This window comes from Enhydra lutris, unplaced genomic scaffold, assembly GCF_002288905.1.
Source record: "Enhydra lutris kenyoni isolate GAN:26980312 unplaced genomic scaffold, ASM228890v2 scaffoldscaffold68, whole genome shotgun sequence".
Classification (NCBI taxonomy): Eukaryota; Metazoa; Chordata; class Mammalia; order Carnivora; family Mustelidae; genus Enhydra; species Enhydra lutris.
In genome coordinates, this window is record NW_019154152.1 from 7,717,687 (window position 1) to 7,733,662 (window position 15,976).

At 46.8% G+C, this 15,976-nt stretch overlaps 1 protein-coding gene across 1 annotated transcript; it reads left to right on the plus strand.

Annotated features, from left to right (window-relative positions):
• Positions 1 to 5,706: 5,706 nt before the first annotated feature.
• Positions 5,707 to 14,775, plus strand: LOC111159518 (hemopexin). The gene is made up of 10 exons (XM_022522042.1): positions 5,707 to 5,982; positions 6,133 to 6,197; positions 6,296 to 6,367; positions 6,545 to 6,666; positions 8,292 to 8,442; positions 9,137 to 9,349; positions 9,615 to 9,746; positions 13,924 to 14,054; positions 14,134 to 14,296; positions 14,435 to 14,775. The coding sequence occupies exons 1-10, from the start codon at positions 5,900 to 5,902 to the stop codon at positions 14,692 to 14,694; spliced, it is 1,392 nt and encodes a 463-aa protein (XP_022377750.1). The 5' UTR covers positions 5,707 to 5,899; the 3' UTR covers positions 14,695 to 14,775.
• Positions 14,776 to 15,976: the final 1,201 nt, after the last annotated feature.

Consider the following 15,976-nt stretch of genomic DNA (forward strand, 5'->3'; position numbering starts at 1 on the left):
TACTCCCTTATAGGTCCCTCAGCACCAGTGGGGGCTTCCCCGGGAGTTCATAGCTGGATAGTCTATTTCTCCCCTGCACTCCCTTCTTTATTATTATTATTTTTTTATTGAAGTATGACTGACAGAATGTTACATTAGTTTCAGGTGTATCCTTTGTGACACAGCACCAACGGTGGCGCTGAGGATGCACGCTTGGAGTTCCCAAACTTCTCACCACTCACTTTCTTGACATCTAAAAGTAGCAGGGGAATAAAAGGGCAATAAAAATGAACTTCTTGGATGGGAAGCCCCACATGGCTTTCCTACCAGACTGAGAGCAGGCAGCTGGGGCTGGCTTCCATAGATACCTGTTTAGGTTGTCTGCCTAAGCCATCAGAAGGTGTCTCAAGGTGGGGTTACTCACTTCTTCTTGACCCGATCACAGTGCATATTTTCTCCCCTCAACTTAGGCATTGGGCCCAGAAGTAGCTGGAAGTGGTGCCTGGCAGTAGAGGTGATGCCTTGGCTTAGTTGGCATTCATCTTAAATAATCTTTACTGACTTGGGGATGACATCAAAGCCCCCGCTGGAATAGGTCAGAAGTTACATTATGCGCCCATGAGGGCTCACACCTGGCTTAAAAAGGGCAATCAGGTGATCGGAACAGCCCTCTGGTCATATATGGGCAGCAGGTTCATTTATTCATTGAACCAGTACTTCTGCACACTTACTACTGGCCATAGTGTGTGCCCTGGGAATACACACAGAGAAGTTCTTTGCCCTTGTGGAGCTTACCGTTCATTGGGGAAGACAGGCAAACAAGTAAACACAAGAATGTACATGTGTAGTGGCAGTCTGTTAACACTGTGATGGAAATGAACAGAATGCAATATGTGGAAGAATACAGTGTGAAATCAGGTGGGCAAGGAAGGCCTGCAGGCTGCGGTGGGGGTGGGTAGGGAACCACCTGTTTTAGGAAGAGGAGGCAGAGATTTCCAAATAAAGGAAGAGCAGGTGCAAATGTCCTGAGGGTCAAGATCTCAGTGTATTGGAGGACCTGAAAGGAGCCCTGGTGATGGGGAGGAAGGAAGGTGGAGGAAGAGAGGAAAGGAACAAGTTTGGAGAGTCAGGCATGTGTTGGATTATTAAGTCAGATAGAGTTTGGATTCGATCTGGAGTATCCTAGTAAACCACAGAAAGGTTTAAGTGCTAGAGATGAATGGATACCCTATGGGATGAACAGGTAGCTGGACAGCAATTCCATGGGGTGGAAAGAAAAGTGAGAATAAAAAAAAAGAAGAAAATTCAACCTCTCTAAAGTGCTCCCCTTGAAGACCATGGACACCTTAAAATCATCTAGAGTCTTCCAGTTCTGGGGATGTTTTTCAAGAAAAATTGGGCAAAAGCTCAAAGAGGTGTGAGCACCAATGTTTATCACAGCTGTATTTATAATAGGAAAAAATAATCCTAGAAAAACCAAAGTGTCCCTCAGCAGGGGGATAGCTATATAAAGTTTTGCTTAAATATATAATGGAATTATATGCATCCTTTTAAAATGCTGATGTCTTTGATATATTAAGGAAGAAAAAGATTTTGTAAAATTACATGTTTGTTTCAGAAGGGATATTGGAAGAATAGAGAAAGGCTGGAATAGATAAAGTGTGAGCAGTGGTGTTCTCTGGTTAATAGAATTAAAGTTGATTTTTGTCTTCAAGAAAAAAAAACTTTTAAGCAGGAGCATTAATATGTTTTTAGGCATGTCTTTGAAGCTTGTGCTTGCTATGAAGAATATTGTAGAGGGGCAGGAGAAGCAGGGAGAGAAGGGTTATTTCAGTGGTCAAGTAAGACATGATGGTGTTTGCATTTTGAGGGAGGCAGAGAGAAGTGGATAAATTTTAGGTCTAACTAGAAAGTGGGAACAACAGAATTCAATACTAAACAGTGTTTCAGGCACTGCTCTAATAACTGAAGATATAGTGGTGAATAAAGCAGATGACATCCTTCTGTTCACTAAGGCAGTCTGGTGGGCAATGGGATGCTGGAGCTGGTTCATTCTGGCTCACAGGGGCTCATGGTTAAATTTTCAGGAATTTTGACAGCTGGTTATTGCTGTCAATAATAACCCAGCCATTATTAAAAATTAAATTATGTAAATCTGAAGTTAAGTACATTTTATTAACATTAAATATTATAAATATTCAAAACTCATCACTCCCTGATTATTTTACTATTTACCTGTGTTCTTGAAGTTATTTACATCTATTGTATCTGCAATGTGGAAAACCATATAGTAAGTAATACATTACTGTGCATTTCTTCCTAATTCCACTTTGGTAGCTTGACAATGGCCATAGTAGATGTACCCACAGAAATTAGCAAACGCTACCGATCAGGACTTTTTCCCTTCTGAGAACAGCTGTTACACATGCTACAGCATCTCCTTTGATAGGGTAATGAGCACAGCCCAAAGGTCAGGCAGCCGGAAGTTCATCATAGCACTATCACTTGTTAACAATGGGATTTGGCTATGATACCTAATATCAGTTTCCTCATTTGTATAATGGGACTGATAGTATCATGTATTGTATTATATAGATAATATTTATGATTGAATGAAATAATCCATGTCAAGCGCAGTGCCAGGCACATACATATGCCCAACAGATATAAGCAAATTATTCGTATGTTTATTCATAGAGAAGCAAGAATGGAATATGCAGGGAGGTCCATTATAGGCAGAACAAGGGCAAAAATGCATGGCTGGAGGAGTCAGTTGGGAGCAGCTAACACTTTTTGGTGCGTGGAGCTTTATCCCAAAGCTTCTAAGTCACGGAAAAGGAATCCAGGCTCTGCTCTGGGAGTACACAGCCACAGGCTGCAGGCCCAACACAGGCAGCACTTAGTGGACCCCAGGAGAAATGACTGAGATCAGAGAACTCAGACCAGGGGTGGGGCAGGCTGGATGCAGTCATTCCAAGGGACAATGGGTCAGTGTCCAATTTAAATGTAGCCTGTGGCAATGCAAGAGGAAGCTCTGCCCATGAAGACATTTGCAGGCCCACATTCAGATGCCCTTTGGAGGAAGCCAGAAAGTTGCTGGATAGGATTGAGAAGACCACAAGGAAAAGGGGTTGTTGGCCTTTTCTGGGCTTGAACTCCCCAGGATATCAAGCAAGAGACGGAGGTCCCCAAACCTGCTCTGGGCAGCAGAAGTTTGCAGAGGAAAGAGTACTACTAAGCCCATATCCTCTGGCTGAGAGGAGTGAGGCAAGAAGGCTACAGAGAGCCAGTTTCAGGGAAGAAAAACAGCTCTGGCCTCTGATTTAAGGGTGGATGCGCACTGAACCCTGTGGCCTCCAGGGGGCGCTCAGGACCAAGCGTGGACAAGCACTTTCTCAGCCCAGACCAGAGGGCTGGGAGGAACTCTGGAGAAGCAGAAATGGCCACCTCAAGGGAACAGAGAAGCAAGGCCAGCTGTATTTGGGTCCCCTGAGAAGAGTTGCCTTATGCCCTGTGACTGACATCAGAATGGCCAACATATCTACAGCCTGGCTTCCCGAATGGACACAGTCCTCTGCCTCTTAGTTCTTGCTCAGAATTTGAGCTTCAGCAGAACTGCCTGCCATGCAGAAGACTCGGCCTGTCTAGTCCCTGTGGAGGTGGGGCGGGGGAGATGGGCAGGGGCTGGGGGAGGGCATGATGGGGAGGTTGGGAAGCAGAGAGGGGAAGGGGAAGGCTCCTCTAATGCTATCTAAGCCCCCTTAGGGTAGAAAAGAATTAGGAAACAGTAGTGGAAAAGTTTCACAAATCACTCTTCCAGGATAGGTAGACCCAGGGGTGCTGTGAAGGGAAGGGAAGGCTCCTCTAATGCTATCTAAGCCCCCTTAGGGTAGAAAAGAATTAGGAAACAGTAGTGGAAAAGTTTCACAAATCACTCTTCCAGGATAGGTAGACCCAGGGGTGCTGTGAAGGGAAATCTAAGCCCCCTTAGGGTAGAAAAGAATTAGGAAACAGTAGTGGAAAAGTTTCACAAATCACTCTTCCAGGATAGGTAGACCCAGGGGTGCTGTGAAGGGAACCCAGTGCTGTGTGGGGAAAAAGAAGCTAAACTGAAAAATTGCCATCCCATATATGTGCTCAGAGTCCTGCTAGGCCAGAGGAGGCTGCTCCCCTGGGCCCACAGGACCATGCCATGTCCTGATAATATGACTACTAAAGACCCTCACTGTGGATTTCCCTGGCCCCCCTGCCAATCTCTCTCTCTCTTAAAAAAAAAAAACAAAACAAAACACATTTTCATTTGTAAGTCAAACGAGAACATTGGGCCTGATGGCAGAGGCCTAGTGGCATGTTCCAGAGGTCCCACAGATCTCTGTTTTCCTGTTGAGAGAAAACTTTGCAGAGTAGAAGAAGAATTTGAGACCTTTGCTAAGGTTATATAGGGGAATGTCAGGGACATGGAGCCATCTGACAGGGATCAGGGCCCTTTGGGGCTGGACTGGGGAACAGGGGTCCTGGAAACTCATCCTGGCCCATAGCTGACTGCCCATATTTGTCTTCTGATTCAGCAGCCAAGTCTCAGATGGGGATGAGGCAGGCTTTGGGAGTGGCCCCAAGGAGTACTGAAGATAGCAGTTACTAGAGATAGCAGGTAAGATTCTAGCACTGGAGGAAGAGAGGCATGTGGGGATGGGACACTGGAGAGAGAAACAAGACCAGGTAAAAGGCAGTGACAAGGGGACTTGTGACCCCGGATCATTATTAGCACACCACCAATTCCTGATATTCCCCTCACCCCAGAAGCAAAGAAGGAATTCCCAGAAGGAATTGTTAGGAATTCAGTTGCAACATTAGCAACACTAGTTAGTAGGCAAAATCCATTACTTTTTTCATTCAACAGTTATTGAGCACCTATTATGCACCAGGTAGTATTTTAGGTGGGGAGAATGTAATGGTAAGTAAGACGGGCAAAACAAAGGAAAAAAAGCAACAAATAAATAGATAGATGAAATTTCATGATTTAATAAATGACACAAAAGAAATATGTGAGTGTCTGAAATGGCTAGATAAGGTGGTCAAGAAAGGCTTCATTCAGAAGATAACATTTAGGCAAGGCTCAGCAGTAAATATTGTGAAACCCCAGTTACAGTTCTGTTTATTCTGTGATGGGTAAATAAAGCCCTTTTCCCTTAAGGTGGAAATTCCCAGTAAAGACTAATTACTAAAATGCAATCTGCAAGAGAGAGACACCTCTTTCTGCCCCATTCAGCCCTTCCCTCCCAGGTGATTTTTCTAAGCACTTTGCCAGTGGGGTGCGGGGGGAGGGGTGGGACTTGTACATATGGCGACAGTGAAATATTATTGACCCATCAAGGGCAAAGCTGAAGGGGTTTGGGAATGCCCCAAAAGACCCTTGATGAAGTTTGTAAAAAGAGTATTTCTAAGTGTGTTTGCTAAATAGATATAATTATCAGTGTCTTTATCTGTCTTAGAACATGGCTTGACACTTAGTACACGAAAATGGTAGTTTCCTCTACTTCTTTCCTCCCCCCGCCCACCCCATTGTAGAGGTCCAACCACAGCAAGGTGATCGTCAATCATTCTATGTCCTTCCTTGACCTTATGGGCACCTGGACCCATCACCAAGGTGATGAGAGTCACAGCTGGGTATCAACGCATGGGCTAGTTACTGCTCAAAAGTCATTGAAGGGGGATGGGGCCTTTTGCCGGGAAAAGTTAGTCTTGGACTCAGATTTCTGTCCAGACCCTGACCTTATTTGCACTGATGTAATCAGCTAATATTGGCATAGTTGTGAGAGACGGGACTTGGAGGATCAGCAGGCCATGGTGGGGGTGGTGCTGCCACCATCTCTATATAGGGAGCTGAGCCGGAGTCCAGAGCTGTCTGTAGCACCTCAGCATGGCTCGGGCACTGGGAACACCCATTGCACTGGGGTTGGTGGGCCTATGCTGGTCTCTGGCTGTTGCCCACCCTCTTCCTCCGTGAGTAAAGCTTGAGCTGGGGAAGGACTGGGGACTGAGCTAGACCTGTTTAGGGCCAGTTTTTAGGCCAGGGCAACTGTGAAGACAGGTGTGAAGAGCGAAGGGAGAGAAATTGGGCCCAGTGGATCCAGACAACTGTCTTCTCTCTAGGGACGGTACTCCAGGGAACAGGACTGAAGGTGGGAGTGGGACCAGAGGGAACCCAGGTGTGACTGGTAAGGCCCTGCCTCCCTGGAGTCTGTCTGTCCGGCTGTGTCTCTGCAATGTATTACCTGACTGGTCTTTTCCTTGCACCTCCCCACCCCCACCCCAGAACTCTGCTTGGATGGCTCAAGCTTTGACGCTACCACCCTGGATGAACACGGGGCTATGCAGTTTTTTAAAGGTAGGAGGGGCTGGAATTGGGGCATTTGGGACTTCAGACTTGGTCCCATTCTCCGAGGGTGTATCTGTCTGTGGGAGATCTTAGAAGTTAACTGAGGGCATCACCCACAGCTTCTTGGTAACTATCACAGGAGGCCAAAACTTTGTTCTGGGTCCTCAATGAGTGTGTGTTTTTCAGGGGAGTTTGTGTGGAGCAGTCAAAAATGGGTCCGGGAGTTAATCTCAGAGAGGTGGAAGAATTTCACCAACACTGTGGATGCTGCATTCCGCCGTGGTCACAGCAGTGTCTTCCTGATCAAGGTACTGCTGGGTCAAGGTCAGGGCTGGGCCAGGAAGTGCTGGAATGGACACTAGAGACCCTCCTTCAGGTGGCCCTAGATGGACTCCTTACAGTGGCTTCCTGGTTTTCTGCCCCTATGCCTTCCTTCCCTGAAAAAGCTCAAGCTAAGAGAGTATACATGCACGTGGGCCTGGCAGGCATAGCAGCTAGTGGCTCTTCTTCAGGCCCGATCTCTATCCAGACCTCTCTGCTACTCCTCATGCTGTTGGCCATCCTTCCCTTCCTGGTAATGTCTTCCTTTGGTCTCTAACTCTGCCTCATGTACTCTTCATATGGTGGCCAGGCCGTTCATAACAATGGCACCTGGCCAAGGGGTGAGGGGAAGATGAAATCTAGTCTGCTGTGCTCACCAAGTCCCATGTCCTGGCCCAGGCTGCGTCTGCTTGGAGGAAGGGCACCTTCTCCTAAGTTGTACAAGGTGCTGTGTGCTTGGGGCAGCCTTCACTCCCAGCTTTAGGTTCCCTCCTGCCTCTTTCTTGCTGTTTTCCAGCTTCCCATCCTCAGCCAGTCCCTGAATGTTCCTTGGAGATCTGTCCCAGCCCTTCAAAACACCCTCCTGAAGTGATCTCAACTACTGTCATGGGTCTGAGGTCTCTCTATGTTGTGGACACCAGATCTGGCTCCTCCCAGAGCTCCAGATATCTCTTTCCAATTTCCTGGCAGATATCTTTGGCTTAGATGTTCTGTGGGTACCTCAAATTCAGTATCCCCCAAATCAAGCTTAGTATCTTTCTTACAAACTCACCCTTTCTGCTGTGTCCTCTATTTCATTAAGTGGCGCCACCCTGTGCCAGTTCCTGCAAGTCAGGTACACTTGGGTCTCAAGATCTGGCCTTTGGTTATCTTTTCAGGCTTATCTCCTCCCCCACCACAATCACTGTGTGCCAGCTCCATGAGACTACATATAATTCTCTGAGCATGCTCTGCACCTGCTCTCCCTCTGCTGGTGACACCCTTTATACAATTGTCACACTGAATTCCTACTCCGTTTTCAACTCTTGGCCCCAATGCTTCCTCCTCTGTGAAGCCTTCCAGGAATTCTCTGGGTAGGCTTAAGCACTCCCTCTATATTCCCCATGCACTTCACCTGTTTCTACTCTGGTGGTTGCATGGCTAGGATTGTAGGAACCTTTCTGCTTTTGTACAGTGGACTCCTTGAAGGCAGAGACTGTCCTGTCATCCCTTTATTCCCAGTGCCTTTCACGATATGGTAGTCATTCAGCAACTATTTCTCAAGTGAACAGATGAATAAACAAATGGATAGGTGAACGAATGAATGTATGAATGGATGGATGATTGCAGGGTGACTGTGGATGTGTTTGCCAAGACTAATGGTATTACAGATAAATGTGTCATGAAAGTGTCAGATGTGTGCATGTGCTATAGCAACAGGGGGGATTTGCACAGTCAAGCTAATAGTATGTATTTGTGCAAGAGGCAGCACACTGTCGTCCACAGGTTAACTGAAAGTGTGTAGGGGCGCAAGGGGGATATTGTATAAATGCAGTAGATCAGAGATGTAATGTATGAATGCAGGTGGCAGTATGTGGGGTCCACAGTTAAAAATAGAGTGATTTGTATGCAGGGAGATAAAGTCTGGGTGTATCCTCCTGAGAAGGAGAAAGGATATCCGAAGTTGCTCCAAGAAGAGTTTCCTGGAATCCCATCACCAGTGGATGCAGCTGTGGAATGTCACCGTGGGGAATGCCAAGAGGAGGGTGTCCTCTTCTTCAAAGGTCAGCACAGGCTGGAATAAGAAAGCCTGGAGTAATGGTGGGCTGGTGGTGATTGAGGTAGTGGCAGGGATGGTGGTGGTGATGGAGCACCATGTGGCTTCCCAAGGAAGGGAAGAAATAGAGAAGCTGGTTATGGTCTAGAGGTCAAATAGGGGAAGGAGAAGAAGTCACCCTGCATGAGATAACGGGGTGTACTTCTGCTAAAATTCTTCACCATTCCCCATCATCCTTAGGATGAATCTATGTTCTTTAGTCTTACATACAAGATTCTCCATGGCCAACTTCCTACTGACCCTCCAGCCTTGATACTCATCATGACTTTACCTTGAATTTGAAGTTCCAGAGACTCTACACTGTTCCCTGTATATCTCATTTGCTTCATGCTTCAGATTTTCCTCCTTCTGGAGTTCCATCTCCTCCTCATCTCTGCCCTGTAATTCCTGCTTTAGGTATGAGTTTAAATATCACCTTCTCTGGAAACATTTCCCTGTCTCCTCTAAATGCACTTGCTGAGCCAATCATATGCATTTTGCTGCTGAAGTTTATTATATGATCACTCTCTTCAACTGTTTCCCTGCTGGGCTGTGAGTTCCACGGGGCCAGGACTGTATCTGGCCTATCATGGGGCCCACTGCTAGCTTAAGGGAGGGCATAACCTGGCCTCACTGAATGTTTGTTGACTGATTGGACAAAGGTAACCAAACGTGGTTCTGGGACTTGGCTACGGGAACCAAAAAGGAGCGTTCCTGGCCAGCTGTTGGGGAATGCTCCTCTGCCCTGCGATGGCTCGGCCGCTATTTCTGCTTCCGGGGTAACCAATTCCTGCGCTTCCACCCCGTCACGGGAGAGGTGCTTCCAAAGTACCCTCTGGATGTTCGAGACTACTTCATATCCTGCCCTGGCAGAGGTGAGAAAGCCCCAGCCCCTGCAATCCACCTGAATTCACCTACCTTCCCTGAGTTTGCAGACCCCACCTACCCTAGCTCCTACTTTATTTCTGTGATATAGCACCTTGGCCCTTGCCCTAGCCCAATCTCCATTTTGGACACTCCCAGTTGTCCTCCTATGGAAGAGGTCTACATCCCCACTAACCCTAGCCATCTCGGCCACCTCGAATTCATTCTGACCTCCGGCCTCCCTCTGTGTTCCCCTTCACCTATTTCTCTTCCCAGGCCATGGACACAGGAATGGGATGGGCCATGGGAATGGTACCCATCATGGCCATGGGGATATGCGCTGTAGCCCACATCTAGTCTTGTCTGCACTGCTTACCGACAACCATGGTGCCACATATGCCTTCAGTGGTGAGAGATGCCTCCTGACTCCCCCATCTCTGCCCTCCATACCTCCAGTCTCTTTCATATATCTCTGATTACTTCCTCCATTTTCATCACTGCATGCTTTATTTTGTCCCCTTGGGCCCCAACCTTAGCCTCCTCGGCATGCAGTTTTTTATCCCTCATCTCCTCTGGTGCATATTGTTCAACCTTGTCTCTCATTGCCCAGGCCTCTAACTTCATCTACCTGACTACCTCACAGGACCATCTACTCTCAGGTCTGTGCCCTCTTTGGGTCTCTATGACTCCTCATATTCCCTTAGCTCTTGCATGTCTTGCTAGGTCCTCTAGCTCCCCTTAAGCATATCCTCAGGAGCTCAATCTTTTCCCAAGTGCCTCTTGGTTCTTAGCTCAGGCCTCTGGGCACAGCATTACCTGGGATGAGATGTTCCTATTGCTGAGAACCAGCCAAGAAACTTTGGGTCCCTTAGACCTCTAGGAGATAGATTTGCTGGACTAAGGAGGTTTCTTCGCTTAGTGACCAGATAGACATCTCTCTCCAGACCTTTGGCATTAGTTAGTAAAAGCCATGTAAGGATACCTAGGGATGTTCTGGCATTAGTCAGGCAGAGAGTGATGAGTCTTGATCCACCTTGAATAGCTCCAAGAGAAGGAGTAAACAAATACTCAGCCTAAGATATACATATGATCAGATATAAATTTAAAATAGTGGTGAGAACACAGAACAGTGAAAATCCATTTTTGCTCCTAACTCCTGGACAAATCTGATCAGATATGACTACCATGGTATAATGGAAAAGACACAGTTGTGAGGAGAGTATATCCCCACAACAGGAATGCATGGTGTAGTGAGAACATTCATCCATGAAGAAACACACACCTGCAATGAAAATATAGGCTTATACCGAGAATAAATGCCATAGTAAGAGCACATAATTATCAACATGTAGCTGTGGTGAGAGCATGGGACCATTGGGAGGACAGATAGAAAAAGGGAGACAGAGATAGAGGTAGGTAGGTAGAGATATTGAGGAAACAGGGCCGCAGGGACCACATAAAGATGTACAGAGAATACCCAACCATGGAGAGATCATAGAACCTCCAGGCCATGTGGCCATGAATAGAATGCAGCTGAACTCCTAAATCAAAAGTATTAAATACGTTTCCTAGCTGATGAGAGAACACTGTTACGTTAAAAATCCCCAGCTGAGGTGACAACCCTAGTGTGACCCAGCTACTCAGCATAGGCCTGGTCCTCTCCCATCTCTGACATATCTTTCTCTGTTCTCTGCCCCCTAGCTCCTTACCCATTGTTTCTGCTTTTTCACAATGTTGGCTTGCACAAGGCCCATCATCCCCTCTCCCTTCTCCTAGTCATGATCTTTCAGCCTCAGGTCCAACTGGGAACTGCCTCTGCTGCTCTCTTTTTTCCTGCTTGGGTTGCCAGAAAGGAAATCTGACTGACCCAGCCCATATTTTTATTCTAGCCCACACTGAAGTGGTTGCTGGCCAGTCTGTGCATTGCCTGGTGAGGGCTCATCACTTATTTCCTCTGCACAAAGAGCACCACAGCCCATTCTCAAAATAGGGGTCATAAGCAGGGTAGTTTCTGCAGGAGGTGAAGGTGGCTATGTAGTCACTATGACATGCCTGGTAAACAGCTATAAAGGGAGCTTGTGGCTATCATGAGAACATCGGCTATTTATGCAACAAGTGTTTATTGAGCACCTGAGAGGCACCAGATGTAGTTCTAAGCACTGGGATACAGGAGGCAGCATGGCAGATGAGACAGGTGCCCTCACACAGCCTGACAAGGGGAGAAAGGACCATAAGAAAAGGAAAGAAGAGAATACTTTCAGGTAGTAGTGAAGTGTTATGGGAACATCAGGACGTTCCTTATCCTCAAATATCATTTGGAGGTGGTATAAATGGATTTAAAAATTGTTGATGTTTAAAAATATAAAATAAAAAATGTTAGGTGTCAGAGAAAAGCTGTGAAGAAATTAAGACAGGATAATGAGATAGAGGTGAGGAAAATGAGGGGGACCTTCTTTGAAGAGATGCTTTTTGAGCTGATATTTCAGTAATAAAAAGGCATTAGGTAAGTAAAATAAGATAAAACCAGAGAGGAGGCAAACCATAAGAGACTTATTTTATTTATTTGTCAGAGAGAGTGAAAGTGAGTGAGCGAGAGAGCACAAGCAGGGGGAAGCACAAGAAGGAGAAGCAGGCTCCCCACTGAGCAGGGAATGTGATGTGGGACTTGATTTCAGGACCCTCGGATAATGACCTGAGCCAAACCCAGGTGTCCCAAGAGACTCTTAACTATAGGAAACAAACCGAGGGTTACTCAAGGGGAAGGAGGTGAGAGGGATGGGATAACGGAGTGGTGGGCATTAAGGAGGGCACTTGAGATAATGAGAACTGGTTGTTGTAAACAACTGATGAAATCACTAAATTCTACCCCTGAAACTAATAACACACTGTACTTTAAATTGAATTTAAATAAAAAAAATTTTTTTAAAGCATTAGGTACATAAAGCACTGGGGGGGGGGGAAAGCATTTTAGAGAGGATAGATAGCATATACTTTGAGGAATCAGGAAAGGAGGCCAGAGTGGCTAGAGAACAATATAAGAGCAGGTGAATGGCTTGAAAAGAGGGAGACTGGGGACAAATTATATATACCTGGTAAGGATTTTCAACTGTGAAAGAAAACCAGGAGGGGGTCTTGAGCAGGGCCGTGATATGTTCTCACTTATTTTTTAAAGATCATCCTGGAGCACACAGTCATTAGAGATACAATGGTGTAAGCAGGGAATCCAGCTAGTAGTTTTTGCAGTTGTCTGGATTAGAGGCAATGATAGTGTGGACTAGGATAATAGCACCAGAGGTGGTGAGGAGTCATCTTGATATCTTTTGGAGGTCGAGGTAACAGCATTAACCAATGGACTGAATATTGGTTGGAGCAGGGAATGAAAAAGAGAGGTCTTAAGAATGACTTAGCTTTCTGGGACTAGGCAACTGGGTGACTGGTGGTTTCCTCTTTCTAAAATTGGGAAAGATGAGGTAGGTGTGTGTGTACGTGTGTGTGTGTGTGTGTGTGTGTGTGTGTGTGTGTGTGTGCATGTGCGTGTGCGTGTGTGTTTGGCAGGGAGCAGACATCAGCTTGGACACTGCAGGGTTTTGGTGTCTAATGGCCCCAAGTGGACATATTGGGCAGGCGGTTAAGTTTGAGCCTGATGCCCAAAGGAGAGGTCTATGAAAGCTGAAGAGAACAGATCCAAAGTCATCAGCATGTAGATGGTATTTAAAGCCCTAGACGGGGTGAAATCACCAAGAGAGTGAGTGTAGGTAGTGAAGAGGCCCAAACTAGAGGATTCCAATATAAGATATCAGGCTGAAGAGAAGGGTAGTAAAAAAAAAAAAAAAAAAAAAAAAAAGAGGAACACTGGAAGAGGCTGTTATCACAGAAGCCAAGATCCAAAAAAAGATATTTCAAGAAGAGAGTCGTGAGCAGTCAAATGCTGCTGAGAGGTGGAGCAGGATGGAGACAGAGAATTGACGATTAGATTTGGCAAGTTGGAGGACACTGACGACCTTGAAAAGTACGGTTTCAGTGGAGGAGGGAAACAAGTGTAAGTGAAGTGGTTAAGGAAGGAGAGGTAAATGGGAACTTACATAATTCCCTTAATAAATCTTTATGAGGAGGGGAGAAGAAAATTAGGGCACTTGTCTGGCTACTCCCTCACTCTCCTGCCACATCAGGGGATTAGGGAACACAGCCAGAGTGAGAACACTTGGTGGGATCATGCTGTGGTGCTTCTCTTTTACCTTCTGGTCACTGTCCCTCATTGTCTACAGTATCTCTGTACATGGATGTCTGAGATGCATAGGGAGCCCCTGCCAAACCCCATGACATTGGCCTCACTTGGCACCTTAGCCACTGTTCTCCATGCTTGCCCTTCTGTCAGGCCCCTAGTAACTCCAGATCCAATCAGGGCACCATGCCGAACTTTGCTGCTCAAGTCCTGCTCTATTTCTTCTCACCCGGCCTCTTCCCTCTTGGCCTCGGGATGTATTCTCTCCCCCTTCTCAGGACCTATCCCTGCACCTGTTACTTGCCTATTCACTGCCTGGCCTTTTACCATCAATACTAGAGAGGTACCTCTGATACCCGACAGGGTCCCACTACTGGCGTCTGGACACTAGCAAGGATGGGTGGCACAGCTGGCCCATTGTCCATCAGTGGCCCCAGGGTCCTTCAGCAGTGGATGCGGCCTTTTCCTGGGACAGTAAAGTCTACCTAATCCAGGTATGTGTTGGGAAAGAGGCTTGAAATGGGGACTGGAAGAATATCCAGCTCTATGCTGATTAATTCCTTTGTCTTCCAGGGCACTCAGGTATATATCTTCCTGACAAAGGGAGGCTATACTCTAGTAGATGGTTATCCAAAGAGGTTGGAGAAGGAATTTGGGAGCCCTCATGGGATCAACCTTGAGGCTGTGGATGCAGCCTTTACTTGTCCGGGGACTTCTCGGCTCCACATTATGGCAGGTGAGGGGCATCTGGATACCAAAGGGTGGTTTGTTCTGCTCCTTCTCCATTGCATAGATCCCCATTGGGGCATGGGGAAGGGTAAGGTGAGAATCCTATGATGTGGAAGCAATGTTTTGTCTGTCGCCTTCTTCCCAGGACGGAAGCTGTGGTGGCTGGACCTGAAGTTAGGACCTCAAGCCACATGGATGGAGCTTCCTTGGCCCCATGAGAAGGTTGATGCGGCCCTGTGTATGGAAAAGTCCCTTGGCCCCAGCTCATGTTCTGCCCATGGTCCTGGCTTATACCTCATCTATGGCTCTGATTTGTACTGCTACAGTGATGTGGAGAAACTGAGCACAGCCAAGACTCTTCCCCAGCCCCAGAGAGTGGAGAACCTCCTGGGCTGCAGTCATTGACAGGAGCGTTCTTGGGATGAGTCTGGCCCAGTTCCTTCTCCCTATTTTCCTCACAATAAAGCCAGAGTGAGTCTTTGCTGGACTCAAGGGGCCCTGGTTGTGGAAGAGTCTCATTTCTTTCTTGGAACTGAGGAGCTAGTACTATCTCTTTGGAGGCTGTCAAGTTCAAACAAGGCTGTGGGAAGCAAGGGAGGAGAGGGCTGAGGGAAAACTCCCAGAAGTAGACTCACACTCTGGACCATGGCCTCATCTGGTTTAAGGCTAACCCCTCCTGACCTGGTGGCCCCTTGCCTTATGTGAATTTAGTGGATAGAAGAGTAGACTGACAAGCTCCACCTGCCACACATGGCTTTGTACTGGGAGGCCAGGCCATTGAATGGCTTTTGATAAGTACCAGGTACCACTGGACCAGGAGAACTGCCTAAGGTTCCTTCACCAGCCTCAATGGCTGGGAGTCCCTCCCAGAAGCCCAGGAGATGAATCTGGGCTTCTCAGATCAGGATGCATCCAGGGCTTGAGGTTGGCTATGGCTGGAAACAGAGGTTAGGGGTGAGGCACCAGAGCTGTGGGGTCCACTCTGAAGAAGTGTCTTGAGCTTTCTCCTTCATCCATGATGGAGTCTAGATGATTCTCATAGGGCTGGGTACCCCTCCTTCAGTCTGAGAGGTGGGGGTAAGGCCAGAGTCTCAGGTCTGGGCGTTACTCAGTTGATGTGCTACATCTGGGCCCATCACTGCGTCATGCCAGAGCGCTTTGCAGTGTCTAAACAGTTATCCAGAAACTCTGGTATTTAGGTTAACTTCCTCCTCTCTATCAAAGGAAGAAATTTAAGTCTCTTCTTTCTTCTCTTTTCCTACCTGCTCTGTCACAGGGAAGCCTCCAGCTTGTCTCCAAGGAACTCCCAGAAAAGGTCCCACTCATGCTTCTTTCATTCACTCCGCAGCTCCTAGGAGCAGAACAGTGTGTCAGTCAATGAATCACACAGTCTGTGCCTCAAGAATCTCCAACTGTACATTAGAGTAAAGAGGGGACCCCAGACAAGGTGTTAGATACATGCAATAAAGTGAAATAGAGGTGGAAATTAAGGTGGAAGAGCCTATCTATATACAAAGGAGAGTTGAATCAACAATACCTGGGATGGAGGGGTTAGAAAAGGCCTCACACATAACACTTAATCTGAATTTTAAAAGACGAGTAGAATGTATGGATGTCCTTTAATAAATTCAGTACCTACTATGTACTACCGTGCCAGGAACATTATAGGCAGAGAAGGCAACATGAG

What these genes read in the sequence shown, in the direction of transcription:
- LOC111159518 (XM_022522042.1), top strand. Translation starts at nt 5,900, where the DNA reads ATGGCTCGGGCACTGGGAACACCCATTGCACTGGGGTTGGTGGGCCTA. An exon ending in GGCTATGCAGTTTTTTAAAG is followed by an intron (nt 6,368 to 6,544) that starts GTAGGAGGGGCT and finishes TGTGTTTTTCAG; the next exon opens with GGGAGTTTGTGTGGAGCAGT. An exon ending in CATATCCTGCCCTGGCAGAG is followed by an intron (nt 9,350 to 9,614) that starts GTGAGAAAGCCC and finishes TTCTCTTCCCAG; the next exon opens with GCCATGGACACAGGAATGGG.